General features: G+C 42.8%; 1 protein-coding gene across 10 annotated transcripts in view; it reads left to right on the forward strand.

Moving 5' to 3' along the window:
• The window catches only part of LOC141157339 (inter-alpha-trypsin inhibitor heavy chain H3-like), a 148,748-nt gene that overhangs the window by 66,156 nt on the left and 61,015 nt on the right, over nucleotides 1-21,577 (forward strand). For all 10 annotated transcript variants that reach the window (XM_073644449.1, XM_073644450.1, XM_073644451.1 and 7 more), the window contains 3 exons: nucleotides 1,607-1,788; nucleotides 15,347-15,532; nucleotides 16,260-16,399. In XM_073644449.1, coding sequence (XP_073500550.1) covers nucleotides 1,607-1,788; nucleotides 15,347-15,532; nucleotides 16,260-16,399 — 508 coding nt within the window. The remainder of the gene's footprint in view (nucleotides 1-1,606; nucleotides 1,789-15,346; nucleotides 15,533-16,259; nucleotides 16,400-21,577) is intronic.

The following is a 21,577-nucleotide window of genomic DNA, read 5'->3' on the forward strand; positions in this document are numbered from 1 at the left end:
TCTGACTGCCGGTATGTGCCACAGCTCTGCACATATTATAATGAGGGCAATCTGGCCATGGACCCCCCGGAGCCCCAGTCCCCCCTGGAGCCTTAGGGCCCCGGGCGGTAGCCCAGATTGCCCTCATTATAATCCACCTATGTATGTACAAGCTGTGTCTTCATTGCCAGTGAAATGTTCCTCGATTTGAAGACCTTGTCCAGTGACTTCAGTGTTAATTTGCCCATAACTATTCTCCTATTGAATTCCGGTGTCATTGTCGCATTGTTGAGCGATCATTGAAGTAGGTGGAAGTCCTGTACAACTTCCAGTTCACCGCCGTTCATCTCAAATGTGTCCCAATCATACCTGTCAGTAGTCAATATCTTTGTCTTCTTTGTATTGAGTAGCAGTCCCATGTTCGAGCTTTCTATCTTGACACGCCGTAATATGTCCTTCATCTACACTTGTTGCTATCAATGTTATATCTTCTGCATATTTTAGATTGTTGATAATTCGTCCAGCAATTTTGATTCCTTTTTCTGTTCGGCAAGGCCAGCCTTCCTGAAAATATTTTCTGCATATAAATTGAAGAGAAATGGTGACAGGATGCAGCCTTGTCTGACTCTTCGCTCTACTTTGAACCATGCAGCGTCGCCGTGTTTCGTTCGGACTGTTGCTTCTTGGTCCATGTAAAGGTTCCTAATGAGGCTGATAAGATGGTTCGACACACCCATATCCTTCATGGCATTCCAAAGTTTCAGTTGATCAACACAGTCAAAGGCTTTGCTGTAGTCGATGAAGAAAAAAATAGATGTCTTTGTTGTATTCTTTGGCCTTTTCCATTGTTAGCAATCACATATCTTGTTCCTCTGCCTTTTCTGAATCCTGCTAGTTCCTCTGGCAGCTCTTAGTACCACTTACTTTTCCAACCTTTTTTTCTAACTCTGTACCAACTTTTTTGTGTTACTGCCTTCAATTTTTGAATGCGTTAGTTTTTTCAACTGAAATGGAAAATGTCTAACTTTCCACCTCTGATCTGTTTTCTATGTTTAGCTGTGAATAAAACACGGCTATAAGAGATTTCCAAATCATTACATTCTTGTTTTCATTAAAGTTTATACAGTGTCCCGACTTTTTTGTAATTGGGGTAAATAAATAACATAACTAAAGCTATAAAAGTTGCAAATATTACATATCCTATGGCGTATGTTCTAAAAATGACTATACAACTATTCTAAACAAAATAAATAATATACATTATATACTGGTTATGAAATGAGGCTCGTATTCAGATGTACTGTTTTTACTGTTTTGAGGAATTAAAGTAAAGTATAATACAGGAATCTTTTTCTTACTAGATGCTGTGTTCCCTTTTTCCACTTTCATCTCTTCTATCCACACAGGAAATCTATGCACGTTGGGTCCCTGATACAATGATTAGCGTTTTTTTCTTTTCTGCGGCCCTAAAAAAAATATTAATACCAGTGACAAGATTGATGTAATCTACTGCAAGAGTGCCAGTTTTGACACTTTATGTTTACTCTTTGCTTTCATTGAAAAACATAATTTCTTTTGAAATACAGATGAAAATGTTGAAAATTTTGAATGTTTTATTTACTCTTAGGTGAATCGAACCCTTCAAAAATCCAAGAGAATGTAAGGAAAGCTATTCAAGGGAAATACACCTTGTACAGTCTTGGTTTTGGCCATGGTGTTGATTTTCCTTTTCTGGAAAAGTTAGCATTAGAAAATTCAGGAATCGCTCGTCGCATATATGAAGACTCAGATGCAGACTTACAGTTACAGGTAATGTTTCAAAGTCTTTAACTCTTATGTTTGTATAATACATAGCAATTTAGATTTATCTTTTGATTTCTTTATGATCAGAGTGTTTTGGTTCTGATGCCTTATATCAGTTTTGTGCATGTATTGGTTTAAAGGGGCCGTCTACTAATGATTGTTTAAAAAACAAGGCAAGAAAAAAAAAATGTACTGTATATTTTTACCTTTCCAATCTCAACACTACTTTTCTGATGCTGTCCATGTCTCTTATTTACAGAAGGAGAGGTTATGGTGGCACTCTGGTAGTTAATTATCTGGTGGTGTGAGGGATACACACACTCACCTATGAAGCAGGAGGCAGCACCAAATTCTTACCTATTTGGGAGTTGAGCAGGTTAAGTGTAATCTATATTGCTAGAGAGTGTTGCCCTGTGAAGCAAGGTGATAACATAGCAAGTATGGAGATACCTTTATTAGAAGTCTTCAAATCACAAACCGGTTTTCGGCTCTTGACCGATGCTTTCGGAACTTCATCCTCTGGATGGGACAGGCACGTGACCGCTGCAACCAAGCAGTAGCTACAATTGCCAATTCCAAAAGAGAAAACAATTTGGCCCAAATTCACAAAGAAATTTTCAACAATATCCTAGCATAAAACTTCTTGAAATGTTTCCTGATTTTTTGTGCAATTCAAAATTGCTCTAAAATGTTGTAACTTTTTATATAAGTCCTGACCAGTTCCTCTAAAGTGGGTGTAGCTGGGGTATGATGAGACAAGGCCAACTCATCATAATTCTTTGCACCAGAAATGTGTGCCAGCCCCTGGCTAGAGTAACATTTCTGTCGGGGGAGCATGACAGTTCTAAAAGGCATCTTCTTCCAACTCTTTTTTCATTAGGAATGGCATGCGAAACACCAGTGTTACTGAATCGCGGCCATTGAAAAGTTGTGGCCAAAAGATTTGAGACTAACACAAATTTTCGTTTTCTTAAGGTTTGCTGCTTGAGTTTTTAGAGTAGCAATATGCATTAAAGGGGTTGTCCCTTTTCAATCAATGTTCTGCCGCAGCTTCAGTTTGTTAAATAATAACAAACCACATTGTACTCAAAATCCCCTAGTTCAACACTGAATCTCTGGTGCTGCTCCCAGTGTCCAGTATTGGCTGCAGAGCTGATGTCACGTTGAAAGTACAGTAGCCAATAAGTGAGTCTAGCGCATCAACTTGGAACATCTTCAGAGCCGCTGAGCTCACTGATTGGCTGCCATGCTATTGATGCGAGGTCAGTGCTGCAGCTAATGTCAGGTCAGATACCAGGAAGAGCACCAGAGACTCAGCGTTGGACCCGGAAACGTAAGTACATTGTGGTTTGTTATTTTTTAACAAACTGCAGTGAGGGCCGAACATTATCTGAAAGGGGAAAATCCCCTTAACTGTAGATTGTTATGAAGAGTGATTAGATGTATTTCAAAAAATTGCAAAGTCATTCCTTGCCATGAAAATTAACTTAATCGCAAAAAAACATTTCCACTGAATTTCAGCCCTTCTGCAAAATGACCTGCTTACAAAATCTTCTTGTTAGATAAGGAAAAAGTTTTAACAAGGACAAGGCAACTTATATCACTCTGATTGAACTGAATGGCTGTCGTTTAGTAACATTGGTCAGTTGATGTAAATGCATCTTTAATAGTGATGGGCGAGCGTGCTCGGATATAGTCCGGTTTTGATCCTAGTCACAGATTATACACATTACTCAGAATAAGTAGAGAAACTTCGGCACTCCAAATGTGATGCAAATAAAATTTATTGAAACCCCATATGGCAAAGCAGATGTCAAAAAGACCAACGTTTCGACCCCAAGGGGTCTTTATCAAGATATATCTATACAAAAAAACAATCAAAATAAGAAAACAATTTATAAGAAAAACAACATAAAAAAACAAAAAAACATGCCTGGGGCAAGATGGACCTTCAGCATACCATGGTATAATAATATTAAATGGCAGTCATGAAGATCTGATGATGCAATACATGTAGAGGAGCAGTATCAAAGTATGCAGCATCAAAGTATGCAACATCAAAGTATGAAACATCAAAATGTACAGTAGACGGAGTTTAAAGGAGAGCCCTCAGCGGGGGGGGGGGGGGGTATCCCTCAATATTCAGACATAATAAGGACAGCATATTGGTAGGGTCAGTGAAGTTCTCTAATAATAATAAACCTATGGTCATTTTCCCAGGAGGAATAGAGGGGGAAGTATAGTGATGGCTTAGAACAGGGTGTTGACAGACATAACACAGGGAAACAGCCAAATCTGCCAAATTTGTGCCACAGAGACAAACATACCTGCTGTTAGTGGGGTGCCTTCAGGATCGATGGTGCGGTGTATAATGCCGGTGTCAGGTGGAGCTAGGAACCCTCCTTAAATACCCTATGTTGCGGTGCGCCAATGGTGCTTCCGGTGTGAGTGTGGAACATCCGGTGGCTGGCCTGCACATGCGCAGGTTTGAAAACATTTCCCCGTGTTAGGGAGGAGAGAATGCGGGGGTCAGGGAGTGAAAGGAGAGGGAAGGAAGGCTAAGTAAACTGTAATTAAGCCAGAGTGATCCAACGCAGATGAAAGTTCTTATAATGTGAAGCACCATGCGCTGTGCATGAAACCACAGATGAAGGTTCTTATAATGTAAAGCACCATATGCTGTGCATGAAATGGGGAACTCTAATGAGTAATCTGTAAGAAAAGGAAAGGGGAGAGCCAAATAAATATACAGCAATAAACAGAATACATAATATTTAAGACACATAATATTCAGGTGTTCACAGACAGACATTCACAGACATCAATGTTGTGTTAGAATTGATGTTGTTTTACTTTTCAACCATCTTTTTGTGGTTTGCTGGCTTCTAGTCTTTTCCTCTGGTGCTGGGTGTCTTGGTCACGTAATCTCCTCACTCTTTGTTACTCAGCACCTGTCTCCCATTCCTCGCTGGACATCAGTGTTGTTACTCTTGTGCTCTGGCTAAGTTGCCTTGTTAGTTCTTTGTGCTTGGTACAATTGGTATCCTGGGACTTCTTGTTCCACCAGTTTTGTTTCCTTTTATCTTAGTTTCTGAAACTAACTTATCTTTTAGGAGGTCACCTGTTTTTGCTCCCAGTCCTTAGATCTTTTAGGGACACCCTTTCCCCTTCCTTCAGGTCTTCGTTTGAGTTAAGTGCTCGATCTTCAGTGGGGCTATTCACAAGGAATAGGGCACCCATCCCAGCGTAGGGTTAAAGCTGAGTCTCAGTGCAGGGACAGCTTCTCCCTCCTATTCCTTCGTTCTTAGTTGCAGAACATAACATGTTATACCTCATATACCCTATTAAGACCCATAGGGAATAAGGATACACGTTCCTTTAGCCTTTTGACCTGATTGCCTCCTCTCCTGCCCTGAAGGATCTGGTCAATTTCTTGATATTTCAACTGGGACATGGTATGGGCCATAGCGCTAAAATGGGCTGGGATTGGTAGCATAGTGCTGATTTTGGATTTATGCTGCGATATGCGCTCTCGGATATGCTGGGTGGCCTCCGCAACATATCCGAGACCGCACGGACACTTGATAAAATACACCACATAGGATGAATCACACGTAAAGAACCCCTTTATTGGGTAGCCTTTGCCAGATCGCTTTCGAGTGATCCAGTGTCTGTTAGCGCAATGAGTGTGTCCAAGAAATGAATGGAATGTCCGTCTTGGTGTTTGGTAAAGGTCAGGTTAGGAACTCGGGTGTTAAGATCCTGGAAGAAAACTGATAATTCTTCGTTCGTGCTCACAAAAATCCGAAAAATATCCCCAATAAAGCATTTCCAATGCTAAGCACATTTCTGAAAAAGGGCATGGGTGTACACAAATTTATCCTCGAAGTTCGCCATAAAAATGTTGGCGTAGGTTTATTATTATTAGTGAACTTCACTGACCCTACCAATATGCTGTCCTTATTATGTCTGAACATTGAGGGATACCCTCACCCGCTGAGGGCTCTCCTTTAAACTCCGTCTACTGTATATTTTGATGTTACATACTTTGATACTGCTCTTCTACATGTATTGCATCATCAGATCTTTATGACTGACGTTTGAGATTTATATTATTATACCATGGTATGCTCAAGGTCCATCTTTCCCCAGCCATGTTTTTTCATTTTTTATGTTGTTTTTCTTATGAATTGTTTTCTGATTTTGATTATTTTTTTATATAGACATACCTTGATAAAGACCCCTTGGGGTCGAAACGTTGGTCTTCTTGACATCTGCTTTGCCATATGGGGTTTCAATAAATTTTATTTGCATCACATTTGGAGTGCTGAAGTTTCTCTACTTATTCTGGATATTATTACTTCAGAGCACCCGACATCAAACAGTTGAGCGACCCTTCTCTCTTTTATACACATTACTCAACCATTCAAAACTATGGGTGAGTTAAAAACTTTGACAAAACACTTATTTGGCTCTCAGTAGGTGAGGTGGATTCTCCAAGCCCATGGTCTGGGTGGACACACCAGCCATGGCCGTCGGTACCGCAGGCAGCTGAAGCACGTGGGAAATAGGTAGCTGAGATACAAGAAACCGCAGGCAGAAGATGTCCTGAAGACAGCAGACAGGTTGCAGAGTTACTGGAAGCCGCAGACAGGTAGCTGAAGTACTGAAAGCCGCAGGCCGCCAGGAGTTGTCCTGGAGACCACATACAGATTGCACAGGTACTGAAAGTCGCAGGCAGAGAGGTAGCTGAAGAACTGGACGTCGCAGGCAGCCAAGAGATGTTTTGGAGACTGCAGACAGGTTGCAGAGATACAGAAAGCCACAGGCAGACAGGTAGCTGAAGAACTAAAAGCTGCAGGCAGCCAGGAGACAACCTGAAGACCGCCGACAGGTTGCACAAAAAAATGAAAAGCCTTACAAACAATGAAGTCTCAATACTAAGACACAGGTGTGTGTCTTGGTAGGCCTTATATAGGCCTAGGTAGAAAATCACATGGGAGCATGCAAGGCCACGTGCAAAGCCTGATGTGGAGCACAAGACACTTCAGCGGACCGGGGCAAAGGGAGCAGAGCTGTGCTGTTTTTCATGTTTGCTTGATAGAAGAAGATTCAGAAATCTTCATCAGTTATTTTTGCATGCAAGAAAACCGATGGACACACTGGCCAAACACAGATGAAAATCTGGTCCAGTACACTAATAGAAATTGATCAGTATTTCACATACACACAAAAAAATGGACATCTGAATGAGACTTATAACTGCTTTTGCTAAAATCTTCCTCCTCTGTATATACTCTGAATACTATTAAAAATCATAATTCTTTTTCAGCACATTGTTCTGTGTAGTCAGCACATGTGCTGCCGCGAACAATGATACTTTATGTGCTCAGTATGAACGTATTACTAATTGCTCTGTGCGTATTATCGATCACTCTTTGGTCAACCTGTGTATGGGGGTCTTTACAGTACAGCTCTCAAAGCTCTCACACCCCCTAAAGAAGCAACACACGTGAAATGTGCATTGGGGCGTTAGGCTGGTATGCTGCTTGGACACAAGTAATGGGTATTTACCCTTTATAATTTACAAATGGAGTTTCTGTATATTATTGTATAGCCAGTATTGAATTGGATTTTTATGTATGTCTTTTTTTTCTCTGCATTTGGCATGGAACTGACGCGTCCCCTTGGCCGTGGGGTACTTGGTGCCGGGCCGGTCGGTGCAGGGGATGTCACGGTGGCAGTGACCCGGTCCGTGACCCAAGGCGGTCAATAAAAGGGGATTATAGTTTTTATAGTTTAATGTTTGTGACGCCACATGCGGTATGCGGCTATATGGAGCCGCCGATGCGGTGCAGATCCTCTGGAGCTGATGGTGATGCAGCAGAGTTGGGACAGCTCTCCACAGGCAGAGCTCAGCTCCAGGGCAGGAAATGGTGATGTTATAGATGTTGCTGTGCAGTGTAGTGCAGGGGATGGCGCAGTTAATAATCAGTCCACAACTCAATGGTGGTTTCCTCTTATCTTTACTTGCGGTGGTTAGGCAGACCGGGGCACGGGTACTAGCTGGTAGTAGAGGTCTGGGCAGCCTGGAAGCAAGTTGGGAATCCACCTCACCAGGTGAAGTTGGAGGCCTTCCCTTTGCGCTAATCTCTTTGGCCCTGCTGCTTATAGCTGTGCTGTGGCCCTCGTCCCTGAGCAAAACGTCTTTGTGCTCACCCGTATGGCAGGCAGCTCGGGCCTTCCTGGAGTGTCGCTCCCACGTGGCGGTGCTGGGCCATAGGTGCTGCTGAGCCTCCGGGCGTCTGATGGGGCCAGGAGACCTGCAGTCTTCTGCCCTCCGGTTTCTGCTGCTGGGCCTTCAGTGCCCCACAACCTGGGACTCCGGTGTCCGGTTCTTCTACGCTCCTCTCTGGGGTGAGCTGCAGTGCAGCTCCACTCCCCAGGTCTTTCCTCTTTGCTGTCCTGACTTCAACTCCTTTCACTAACTCTAACTAACCCCGCCTCCAGATTTCAGTTGCTAAGGGGAGGAGCTCCCCTTGCTGGTCTGGAGCCAGGAAAGTGTTGCATGCTAGTATACCTGACTAGGGGACCCCTGCTTGCTTCCAGGCATGGCATCACCTCTTGTGAGGGAGGCAATGCCACTGTGGCAACCGGACCCCTGGGGTGCCACATTCCCCCCTAGTTAAATTCAGTACTCCCGGACTGAGGATACCTTTTTGAATTAACAATTCACATTATAAATAGTTTACAAAGTTAAAAATGACAAAAAACCCAACCAAAAACTTATAGCAGTCACTGCGGCGCTTAGTCTTTATGCCACAATTCGGGGATTGTCTTTTACCGGATAATTGAAATTTGGCTGGTGGGAACCGCATCAACCCACTTTGTGTATCGTCTCTGGGCGTGGCTTCAGGGCACTCTGTCATTGGGCCTGGTCTTCGGCCACGCCTGCGGTTTATTTTCAAGGCCACTTACTATTTTCAATATTGTCCTGACCATACCTAGTCCTGTGGTCCGATTGTCCATAAATTTAACAACTATATATATCCAAGATTATTTAACGGTTACAACTATATATAATATACACTTTAGTTCCTCCAGCAGGCAGTTAGCTGACCTTTAGTACTTCAGGTCGATCTACGTAGTACATTTGTAGTCACTGACCTACCCTGGTCCCTAGTGTCTACCCCTGGTGTGGTGGGTTCAGTGTGAACTACACTATGGGAAGTCTGAGGTAACACCAGTAGGCTGGGAAATCTCCTACGAATTCTTTGGCTCACCCTGGGTACGACAGGTTCACTGCTAGCAGAGGTAAATTTTCCTGATCTGCTGCTGATGAAGCATCTGTCTCTGGGGCCGAATGGTCTCTCTGCTGTTCTGGAGCCTCTGCAGCTTCCAGTGAGGCCACTTGGAGAAAGGTCAGGACTGATACCACAATTGCTCTGTTCACCTGCGTCGAAGACCGGGGAAATGCTCCAAGGACTGTCTGGACCGTTTCCTCCACTTTTTCTATGGGCTGAGGGCTGTCTTGGTCTTCTTCTTTGTGTTTCAACTGTTCAGGGCATATCTTCCGGTGGTCTTTTGAGACTGCCGCTGAAGTTTTTCCTCCATCTTTACTGATGAGGCACACCTTGGTGTTATCGAAATTTGAAGGTAAGACGGTGTATGACTCAACCTCCCACTGGCCATCTAATTTATGGACTTTTCTCTTCCTCTTAAGTACCTGTTCTCCAGGTGATAAGGGAACTGCAGGTGCGTGCTGATTGTAAGTTTTCTCCTGCTTCTGTTTCGCCTGGGACAAACTTCTCTCCACACATTCTTGCACCTTGCGGTATTGTTGCTGCCGCTCTGTATCCCAATCTGCATCTGGTGATGTCATCTCTGGTGTTAAAACTCCCATGTCTAAGTCAATGGGATGTGGTTATATAGGTTCACCAAATCTGGTAACTTCTCTGGCCACAGGCTACGTTCTTCAAGGGCAACGTCTTCAACAGGTCTATTACCACCTGGTTCATTTTCTCGCACAATTCGTTGGTTTGGGGATGATACGGCGTCGTTCTTATTTTATTGCAGCCTTACAAGTTACAGAATTCCTGGAACACTTCTGCTTCAAAGGCTGGACCTTGGTTGGTCAGCGCTCGTTCAGGGTAACCGTGCGGGCGACAAAAGTGTTGTTGAAACGCTTTGGCTGCCGTCTGAGCCGTCTGATCTTTCATTGGCACTACTACCAAGAACCTGGAGTAGTGGTCTACTATGGTGAGAGCGTAGACATAGCCTGACCGGCTTGGGGCTAGCTTCACGTGGTCCAAGGCTACCAGTTCAAGTGGTTGTTTGGTGATTATGAGCTGCAGGGGAACCCTCTGGCTGTCACGGTCTTTCCCTCTCAGGTTGCATGGACCACATTCTCGACACCATCTCTCGATTGCTTTCCTCATGCCAACCCAGTAGAATCGCTCACGTAGCAGGACTTCCAACTTCTTCCACCCGAAGTGTCCTGCTCCATCGTGGTACGCTGCTAAGAGCATTGGGGCATCCTGCCTCGGGACTACCACCTGCTAAACCAGTTTGTGTGTCCAGGAGTTGATACTTCTTCGACACAGCTTTCCCTCGTAGATGAACAGTTTGCCCTTCTCCTTCCACAACTATTGGGCCTCCTGTGGAGCATCTGGATCAGGGTGCGAGTCAGCTTGTGTCAGCAACTCCTTTACCAGGCGGACAGCCAGGTCGCTATCCTGCATCTCTGCCCATCCATGGTGGGGCAATGGGTTGAACGTGGCCTCTCTGTTGGTGGAGCACTTGTCCCTCACACAGTGGGAGCACTGGGTGACCCCGTGACGATGGAAAGCGGTTAGCTCTATCTCCTCTAGATAGCGCTACCTGTTGTCTTTTCATCAGGGCTCTGATTTCCTTCTGCAGAACTTGCTGCTGACTGGAACTGTCAGTCTCTGCGACCTGTTGCAACAAAAGAATAATTTCCCCAAGACAATTCTCTATCACATTGGTGCCTATAGTTATCATAGGATGACTTTCTCAGCGATCAATATCAACAATAATCATTCCTTGTGATTGCAATTCTACTCGGCCAACTTTTATGGTCACCTCTTTATACCCCACCTGAGGCAAGGGCTGACCATTGCTGGCACAGATGCTAAGATGTTCATCTGGACTGCGGGTAATGTCTGAATCAGTCCAGTATCATTTGAAAAGGATATATGGCATCGTTGTCATCTGGGAACCAGTGTCCAGCATTGCGTTCATCGGGATGCCATCAAGCATGACGGGTAGGACCAGTCGTCCTCCCACATACTTGTCTCACCAGCTTTGTGGGCCTGGTCGTCTTACTCCTGGGGGTTAGCCCTCTGCCCCAGGGGTTGCTCGTTTTAAATCGCAGAATCTTGCGAAGTGCCCCGCCTTTTGACAGCGGCGGCAGATGGGTTGTCCGTCCTGGTCGTAGTGATCGCTGTTCCTCCCTCTGGTCGGTGGAATCCTTCTCTGGACTGGAAGCCAGCTGGATTCTTTCCTTTGGAGACACTTGCATGGCCTGCCTGGTTTTGGTTAGTGTAGCCACACTTTTGGGGATTATAGTTTTTATAGTTTAATGTTCGTGACGCCACCTGTGGTATGTGGCTATATGGAGCCGCCGATGCGGTGCAGATCCTCTGGAGCTGATGGTGACGCAGCAGAGTTGGGACAGCTCTCCACAGGCAGAGCTCAGCTCCAGGGCAGGAAATGGTGATGTTATAGATGTTGCCGTGCAGTGTAGTGCAGGGGATGGTGCAGATAATAACCAGTCCACAACTCGATGGCGGTTTCCTCTTATCTTTACTTGCGGTGGTTAGGCAGACCGGGGCACGGGTACTAGCTGGTAGTAGAGGTCCGGGCAGCCTGGAAGCAAGTTGGGAATCCACCTCGCCAGGTGAAGTTGGAGGCCTTCCCTTTGCGCTAATCTCTTTGGCCCTGCTGCTCATAGCTGTGCTGTGGCCCTCATCCCTGAGCAAAACGTCTTTGTGCTCACCCGTATTGCAGGCAGCTCGGGCCTTCCTGGAGTGTCGCTCCCACGTGACGGTGCTGAGCCCTATGTGCTGCTGAGCCTCCGGGCGTCTGATGGGGCCAGGAGACCTGCAGTCTTCTGCCCTATGGTTTCTGCTGCTGGGCCTTCAGTGCCCCACAACCTTGGACTCCGGTCTCCGGTTCTTCTACACTCCTCTCTGGGGTGAGCTGCCATGCAGCTGCACTCCCCAGGTCTTTCCTCTTCGCTGTCCTAACTTCAACTCCTCTCACTAACTCTAACTAACCCCTCCTCCAGATTTCAGTTGCTAAGGGGAGGAGCTACCCTTGCTAGTCTGGAGCCCGGAAAGTGTTGCATGCTAGTATACCTGACTAGGGGACCCCTGCTTGCTTCCAGGTATGGCATCACCTCTTGTGAGGGAGGCAATGCCACTGTGGCAACCGGACCCCAGGGGTGCCACAGAACCACTTATCAATTGCTAAACAATATAGCTGTATAATGTGTGGATATAGCCCTCATTGCAGTTTTGTCTAGTACCATAATTAATAATTATTGTCACTTGATGATACTCCCTTTGTACACATATGACACTGTTGTTCTTGGCAGTATCTCCAGCCTCCTTTCTGGAATCTTTCACTGAATCAGCAAGTGTGCCCACTTGCTTTTCTATTTACCATATTTCTCTCCCCTTTTTAATGAAATGTTAATGAAATAGTAGCATGGACTCTTGGTTCTCCATTTTTTCATGATTATTTGAGTTGCTATAAATTGATGGTTACAAAGATTTCTTGATTAATATGTTAAACTGGAATATTTTGGAGAAACTATCAAAGTTCTGTCTTGTAAGAAGCAGAACACGTTTGTGTCTATTTGATTACCAGGACAGTTTAAAAATGAAGGTTTTCTCTGAACTACTGCAAACTGAGATGTTTTAAACTAAAAGTTGATACAGAATTGGAAGTTTGTAAAACTTTTTATCATTCAGTGAACAGACTTATTTGTTGAAACGGTATTACCCCTATTGATGGAATCTAATCTAGACAGAGAATAGAAAAAGTATAGAGTTGGTGACCCTGTCAGCTGGCCAAAGAATATACACAAAAATCTGTCATCTTAAACTAAACCTTTTTTTAATTTGAGTATCAGGCAAAGTTATAAAATATGCATAGTCATAAAATATATTATAAAAATAGATATTGCTCCAAGAGCGCTGAGATTAGTGACATCTGAAGATGTGCCCAATCTGGAGACAACAGCAAGAAAAATGTCATATAATTGTAAAGAGGGGTAGCGGAGTAGTGCTTCACAAATAAAAACCATCAAGGGTATGGTATACTGTTTGGTTTAAAATCACCACCGCTTGCGGCTGCATAGATAGTTTGTGTAGTGCTGAGATTAGTTTATACTGATACAGCCATATGTAGTGTCATTCGTTGTCTTGAAAAGACCCCACGAGTACAGGAACTTTCCTGTCTGACTACCAGGGTTTAGAGTAGAGAAACTTAGAGAGAAGTCCCGTACATTGAATACTGGCATGCAATGTATGAACTTCCTTAGCAGCAAATAAAAGGAGCTTCTAAAGGAGCATGAACTGGATGTGATGGTGATGTTGATGGGTATGGACCCACTGTGCCATGGGCTGGGCTCACTCTGAAGGGGCGTGACTAAGTGACTACCTGGTTTTCACTAGACCCTCTGGTAGTGAGGATAGGCTTGGCAGCAGGTTGTTACTAGGTGTCACTCCAGGGCAGTCCCCAGACCTGCAGCAGCTGAGCCACGGGTCAAAGCAGGATAGTGAAGCACAGAGGGGCGAAGACAGAAGCATAGTCAGACGGTCAGTAGTCGGGGCAGGCAGCACTAGTTCACAAAACTAAGCCGAGGTAAGGAGTGGAGAGGTCAGACAAACTGGAGAGATGAAACAAAAGCAGTAAACTGAATGCTGGAGACGGACAAGAACAGGAACCTAAGTTCGGGCAGGGAACAGCAGGAGGAGCCTAATATATCCCCTGCTGGTAGGGGATAGGCTGTGGAAACCAAACCCTGCAGAACACAGCAAGGTTAAATTCTTTCAGGATCTGGCCACGCTTCCATATAGCTAGGTGGAGACAGCAGTTATATGTAGTAGAGTTGGAAATGCTGTATGAGGTACTCAGTGTGGTGGAATGACACAGGAGAGAGCAGAGCGGCAAACACAGTGAGTAGCACGGCGCTAGGAACTCGTGCGAATTACCACAGTGACACTGGGCAGCTGAAATATCACAGCACGATAGTGTTTGGGAGAAAAGGAGACAAAATAAGGTAATGAAGTAAATTCCAAGATTTCATAACTTTTCAATGCCTGGAGGACAATTAAATAAAAATAATGTTTTTGTTACTTGTTGGTTTCATAAATGTTAAATAAATATATATTCATTTAGTATATAAACAAACAGCAAAAAAATACGCAGGAGGCTAGTTCAGCGACCACACCAGCAGCCGGGTCCGCCATACCAGAGCCCTGCATATTTCTTCCTACATGCCGACCCTTCTTCTGATTAGTAGGCCTAGTGGTGCGTCACCATTTTGGCATGATGCATGCATTTCTTCATGCTCAACCAACTAATCAGAAGAAGCGCAAGTGGGAGGAATTTTACAGGTCTTTAGTCCAGTGGCCAAGGAGTAATGACGTGGCTACTGGACCGGGGTGCTGCAAATCTAATATACATTATATACATACAGTATGTCTCTCAATATGCCATGTGGTGTGCGGAAGTTACCACTCTGCCATAGTGACAAAGAAAATAAAGAAAAGAAAGTTTGTGATGCCAGGCTGCACTTTATTAATCTCTGCTTCCTGGTAGTGTGATGTAATGTGGTGCTCTCCAAATAGTCCAGAAAATAGGGGGCCAGAGGGGCTGTTGATAACTTTTACTTTTGCACGAATACTCAACTACAGCAAGATAAACGATGATTTGAACAGAGATTCAATTCCAATGCAGCAATCACAGCTACTTTCCAGTATAATAATGCAGATATAATGGTGCAGAGATTTCTGAGCTTCAACTTCTGCTTATATGCACAGTCCTTATCACACAGCTGTCTGAAGCTGAGGCTGTGATTTCTCATATACAGGAGCTATATGGCCGCTCTCCTACCTGCTTCTTCAGCTCCTCTAGGAGGACACACTGGTAGACAAAATGTCTCCTCCTCCTTCACTGCTGGGCCCAGGACTCTGTTATGTGGTTTAACCCTGTGACCTTATGGCCATATATGGAAAGCAGGGCTGCTTTGTTAACTCTTAACAACCTCCTAATGGCAGAACATAATAAGTCCATCACTCTGTGCATATATAAACCACTTCTATGTACTGAATCCTTATGTACATTATCTGCAAAGGGAAATGTTAACATTGTGCAAACATAATGAGGTAGCTGGCAGCTCTTCAACATCTTAAAGGAACATACACAACAACTTTGGGGCGTTACACATATATACACACACATTTATCTCTTTACATACATATGAGTGTTTATATACATGCTGATTGTTTCATTTCTTTTTTTTGCACTTTAGGGCTTTTATAATGAAATTGCAAATCCAACATTGATTAACATAGAAATGCAGTATCCTGAGAACGCCATCGCTGACCTCACTGAGAACAACTTCAAACATTACTTTGAAGGGAGTGAAATTGTCGTTGCCGGACGGGTAACAGATAATGACCTGAACTCATTTATTGTGGATGTAAAGGCAGAAGGTGTAAGTGCAGATTATGTGTGTAGTTGTGGGATTTTTACCAGGTTTGGATTTTCTATTTGACTTGAGAGGCACCGGTCATGTAATGGCTGGTTAGGCAGTGGGAGTTTATGAAGTGGTCTATGGTCATTAGTTACATCAATACAATATACTATATTGATGTAGCACTGACTGAATACTGCACTAAGGGACCCTGACCATTCATGGAAGACAAGGTTAGCTTTTCATTTGAATTCCTGACATGTAATATTACAATTCTTCTGTGGTTTCCGAAGTTGTACTCATAATAAGAGGCAGATCATGAGACCATCTTCAATTTAAAAAAGGGCTGTCTCCATAAAACCACACTCCTGCCATATGATTTTGTACCTTTTTTTGATATACCATTTGCAAGCCATAAGAAACTACTCTGGGAACCCCACCTAGGTTTAAAGCTCTGCTCCAGGTTTGAAGGTCATGGGCAATGGTTCTGTACTCCACTTTGACCATGAACCTCATTTGTATCGACTTTGGTTATATAAAATTATTATTATTATTATTAGCAGCAATAATAATAACAACAACAATAATAATATTATTAATAAATCAATAAATATTATCCCAGCCACCAGGTAGTCTAGAGGCATTACAATTAAAAATGATTAATATGCAAAGCCCCCTTTATTTCTTACTGACTGCCCTAAAAATATACCGTATTTTGATGAGTGATTTAATGCTGTATTTTGCATAGGCGGATGAATCCAAGAAATACTCTGAAAATGTTCAGCTCCCTAGCGAGGACGACGTGAGCAAAAAGCAGCAATACATCTTTGGTGACTTTACAGAGCGACTCTGGGCATATCTCACCATACAGCAGCTACTGGAAAAACGGTATGTGAAAAGGGTGGCTTTACCCTATAAAGGTTTTTGGGGACAACACCTTCAATTGTATAATGGGGGCTAATATTTGTGTATAAGAATCTCTCCAAATTCCTTACAGGGAAAAAAAAAATAAAATAATAATATATATATATATATATATATATATATATATATATATATACAGTGTATATACAGTTAGGTCCATATATATTTGAGGGTATCCACATTAAAATTGGATGAAGGGTTTAGGAGTTTCAGCTCCTTAACATGTGCCACCCTGTTTTTAAAGGGACCAAAAGTAATTGGACAGATTAAATAATTATAAATAAAATGTTCATTTCTAGTACTTGGTTGAAAACCCTTTGTCGGCAACCACTGCCTGAAGTCTTGAACTCATGGACATCACCAGACGCTGTGTTTCCTCCTTTTTGATGCTCTGCCTGGCCTTTACTGAGGTGGTTTTGAGTTGCTGTTTGTTTGTGGGCCTTTCTGTCTGAAGTTTAGTCTTTAACAAGTGAAATGCATGCTCAATTGGGTTGAGATCAGGTTACTGACTTGGCCATTCGAGAATATTCCACTTCTTTGCTTTAATAAACTCCTGGGTTGCTTTGGCTTTATGTTTTGGGTCATTGTCCATCTGTAGTATGAAACGACGACCAATCAGTTTGGCTGCATTCGGTTGGATCTGAGCACACAGTATGGCTCTGAATACATCAGAATTCATTCGGCTGCTTCTGTCCTGTGTCACATCATCAATAAACACTAGTGACCCAGTGCCACTGGCAGCCATGCATGCCCAAGCCATCACACTGCCTCCGCTGTGTTTTACAGATGATGTGGTATGCTTTGGATCATGAGCTGTACCACGCCTTCGCCATACTTTTCTCTTTCCATTATTCTGGTAGACGTTGATCTTGGTTTCATCTGTCCAAAGAATGTTCTTCCAGAACTGTGCTGGCTTTTATAGATGTTTTTTAGCAAAGTCCAGTCTAGGCTTTTTGTTCTTGATGCTTATGAGTGGCTTGCACCGTGCTGTGAACCCTCTGTATTTACTTTCATGCAGTCTTCTCTTTATGGTAGATTTGGATATTGATACGCCTACCTCCTGGAGAGTGTTGTTCACTTGGTTGGCTATTGTGAAGGGGTTTCTCTTCACCATGGAGATTATTCTGCGATCATCCACCACTGTTGTCTTCCGTGGGCGCCCAGGTCTTTTTGCATTGATGAGTTCACCAGTGCTTTCTTTCTTTCTCAGGATGTACCAAACTGTAGATTTTGCCACTCTAATATTGTAGCAATTTCTCGGATGGGTTTTTTCTGTTTTTGCAGCTTAAGGATGGCTTGTTTCAGCTGCATGGAGAGCTCCTTTGACCGCATGTTTACTTCACAGCAAAACCTTCCAAATGCAAGTACCACACCTCAAATCAACTCCAGGCCTTTTATCTGCTTAATTGAGAATGACATAACGAAGGGATTGCCCACACCTGTCCATGAAATAGCCTTGGAGTCAATTGTCCAATTACTTTTGGTCCCTTTAAAAACAGGGTGGCACATGTTAAGGAGCTGAAACTCCTAAACCCTTCATCCAATTTTAATGTGGATACCCTCAAATGAAAGCTGAAAGTCTGAACCTCAACTGCATCTGAATTGTTTCTACTAATTTATATCAGGTTCATTATCGTTATAAGGGTCATTATATGGATTTAAATAATTATTCTCTTCAATGTCCTTGCTTATATTCTTCACATACCACTGCTAGAATTGAAAGGATATCTGTCTTTTTGGGCAACTTTTCATACTAATCTGTCATGTGTATATGAGTAATAACACAACTTATGGCCATTTTATAACTTGGACCCTGCATTTTTTAACAGTTTTCCCCTATGTATGCTTTATCTCTTGTTTTAAATGTTTTTTGGGGCACGAAAAAAAGAAAAAAAAGATCTGGCTGTCTTTGTAATGAGACCCATAAAGCCCTGTCACCCCTATTTTCATTTTTTTTCGCTCTACTTTAGCCTATTGTAGCCATTTTTGTGGTTTGTTATTATTTTTATCCTGAACTTCCTACCATCTCTCCCTCTGTGCCTCTAGATTTCATGTTCCAACAGACAAAGTTGTATCTGTCCCACAGCTCACATACTCCCAATCCTCAGTTCCCACCAACTCCACCTACAAAGCATTATCCTGAGACTCCTATACAGTCTCAAGATTGATGAATTACCGCACACACAGTTTTCCTTCCTAACACAAACCCGCCTACTTCAACTAACATGAGCTGTTCTGACACTCTGCTGCAGTTTTTTAATTTTTATTTATTTTACTCACATATATACCGCCATTAATTCCACAGCGCTTTTCAGACAATATTGACACTGTCCCCATTGAGGCTCACAATCTACATTCCCTATCAGTATGTCTTTGGAATGTGGGAGGAAACTGGAGAAAACCCACGCAAACACGGGGAGAACATACAATGGCGAGATGTTGTCCTTGGTGGGATTTGAACCCAGGACCCCAGCACTGCAAGGCTGCAGTGCTAACGACTGAGCCACCGTGCTGCCCCCAGTTAATAATGTTACACACAATACTGTTCCAGGTGGTAAAACTGGCATCACAGAGGATTAGTGAATAGTAAGGGAGCAATGAGCCTAGAATGCCCAGCAGCATCTCCTCTGGGCAAAGTCACAATTTGATAGGAGTAATAGCTCTGGAGCCTGCACACTGCCTCTACAGCTTCTGCTCTCTCATACCTGTGCACATCCATAGTCAATTACAACTTGATGAGGATCACAGGCCACGCCCTCCATGACATCACTGTCCAGAGCACAGAGCAGAGCTGCTGAGACATTCAAAGCACAGAAGAAAATCTCTGTACTCCACTATGAATGGACTGTAGCAGGAATTAAGGCGCTTGAGGTCACATCACCACATGTGATAGCTCAGGAACAGGGCAAAATTTTAACAGCAGATAAATTATGAAATTTCTTCATTTCTGATGAAGTTTGCAATGCTTTAATCTGTCTGCCTGGAAAACCTATTTAAGTTATCTCAAAGCTAATTGGTAGATACTAATTACTATGTCTCCCATACACTGCACAAAAGGGATTCCTGTTCTCCTTTATCTATGTAGCACACGTTGATAAGCAGCAGCAGTATGGAGGGCATTATACAGAAGCATGGAGGACATTATACAACAGTACTGAGCATTGCAGATTTGAATCCATCACTGGGGTGAGGCAGTATATTTACTAGAAAATTACAGCCCCATCTTTCTGACTTTCTCTCAGCTTCTCACTCCTTCTTTACCCTCCTCTCTTCACAAATTTCAACAGGCAGCTGCAACCTGATCCTTCAGTGAAATGGCAGTCTAGGTTCAGATTGATTTTAGTTGTTTTTCATGTTGAATGCTGAGTTCAGGAGGTGGGGTGAGGGTGGATGGTGTGTAAGGGGTTGAAATAATGGTTTATGTGGAAAAAAGCATCATATAAAATATATAATAAAGTCTTTTATATTTGCTATTACAATTTATGCTAAGTTTTTTGAAACAACAGTGACATTTCAAAAGAGTTTGGCTGCTTTATTCAGTACACTATCCATTGTTTTCTGCCTGTACTATGGGGCTAATGTTAACCTATAAATGAATTTACTTTGTCAGATAAACTATGCAGGTATTGTTAAAATGCAACGCGCACTATTTTCATACATTTTCCTGTTGAAAAACATCTATTAATGTAATAGATGGAGAATAATTAAAGAGGAATGCTTCACATGCCAAAAATATGTGATGTTTTTTTACTTGGTGTAAATGCCACTGTTCTTCTGAACATGGCATTGTTTTTCTTCTTTCCCTGATCTCCATTTCTCAGATATTTCCATCTTTTCACTGTATATAAATCTAGTCTTTTAAGTCATGCGGGCGTGGTCCTCAAGAAGATGACCAGAAAGAAGAATTGAGAACCACACCCACTTGACTAAAAAGACTAGATTTACATATTGGGAGTCATTTCACAGAAATGGAGAAGCATAGGAAAAAAGAAAAACAACTCCAGATTCACTACGGATTTCAGATCTCCGTCATATAAATTATAGTGTAGATTTTTCTACTGAATTCAAGCAAAGCTTTAAAATTAATAAATTTGTACCAAAACCCTATCTCTAAAAACTCTACTTTGCTCCTCCTGCTCAATAACATCTTAACTGCAAATGAGACATGATATTTAAAGGGGGTTAATACTCATTTAAATTTAAATATTCCATAGGGTTGGTTGGTGAAAAACAAAACAAAATGAGCTTTCCTCACTGACCTCTGCCCCAGTGCTGCTCAGGAGTAGTGTTGAGCCACCCCCGTAGTGTTCGGGTTCGGTTCGGTTCGTCGAACACCGGGATGTTCGAGGAACTGTTCGTCGAACTGTTCGTCGAACACCTTAGAACACCGTCGAACACCGTTAAAACCAATGGCAGGCAAACAAAAACACATAGAAACACATAGAAAACACCTGCAAAGGTGTCCAAAAGCTGACAAACTGCTCAGAAGACACTCTCTTTAAAAAAGCCGGCCGGCAAATTCAGCAGCGGCATACACCGGTACCCGACAATTTAGACAAGAAGGAATAGAGCTTCACACATAGATTAGATAGATAGAAACATGTCAGTCACATATATAAGAAGCACAGTGACAGTGTTGGTTACTGCACTTGTCATTTAGTGTAAAGGATTTATTAAAAAAAATATTAGTGTTTTCATGCACCGTCTCTTTAAAAAAGCCGGCCGGCAATTCAGCATCTGTACCCCACAATTTAGAACAGAAAGAATAGAGCTTCACACATAGATTAGATAGATAGAAACATGTCAGTCACATATATAATAAGTACAGTGACAGTGTTGCTTACTGTACTTGTCATTTAGTGTAAAGGATTTATTTAAAAAAATAATAGTGTTTTCATGCACTGTCTCTTTAAAAAAGCCGGCCGGCAATTCAGCAGCGGTACCCGACAATTTAGAACAGAAAGATAGAGCATCACACATAGATTAGATAGATAGAAACATGTCAGTCACATATATATGAAGTACAGTGATAGTGTTGGTTACTGTACTTGTCATTTAGTATTAAAATAAAGGATTTATTATTAAAAAAATTGGCGTGGGGTTCCCCTTAATTTTAGGCTCTAGCGGAGGTTAAGCAGACGG

The sequence above is a fragment of the Phyllobates terribilis genome, unplaced genomic scaffold (genome assembly GCF_046119375.1).
Source record: "Phyllobates terribilis strain yellow unplaced genomic scaffold, ASM4611937v1 Scaffold_8__6_contigs__length_399053987, whole genome shotgun sequence".
NCBI lineage: Eukaryota > Metazoa > Chordata > Amphibia > Anura > Dendrobatidae > Phyllobates > Phyllobates terribilis.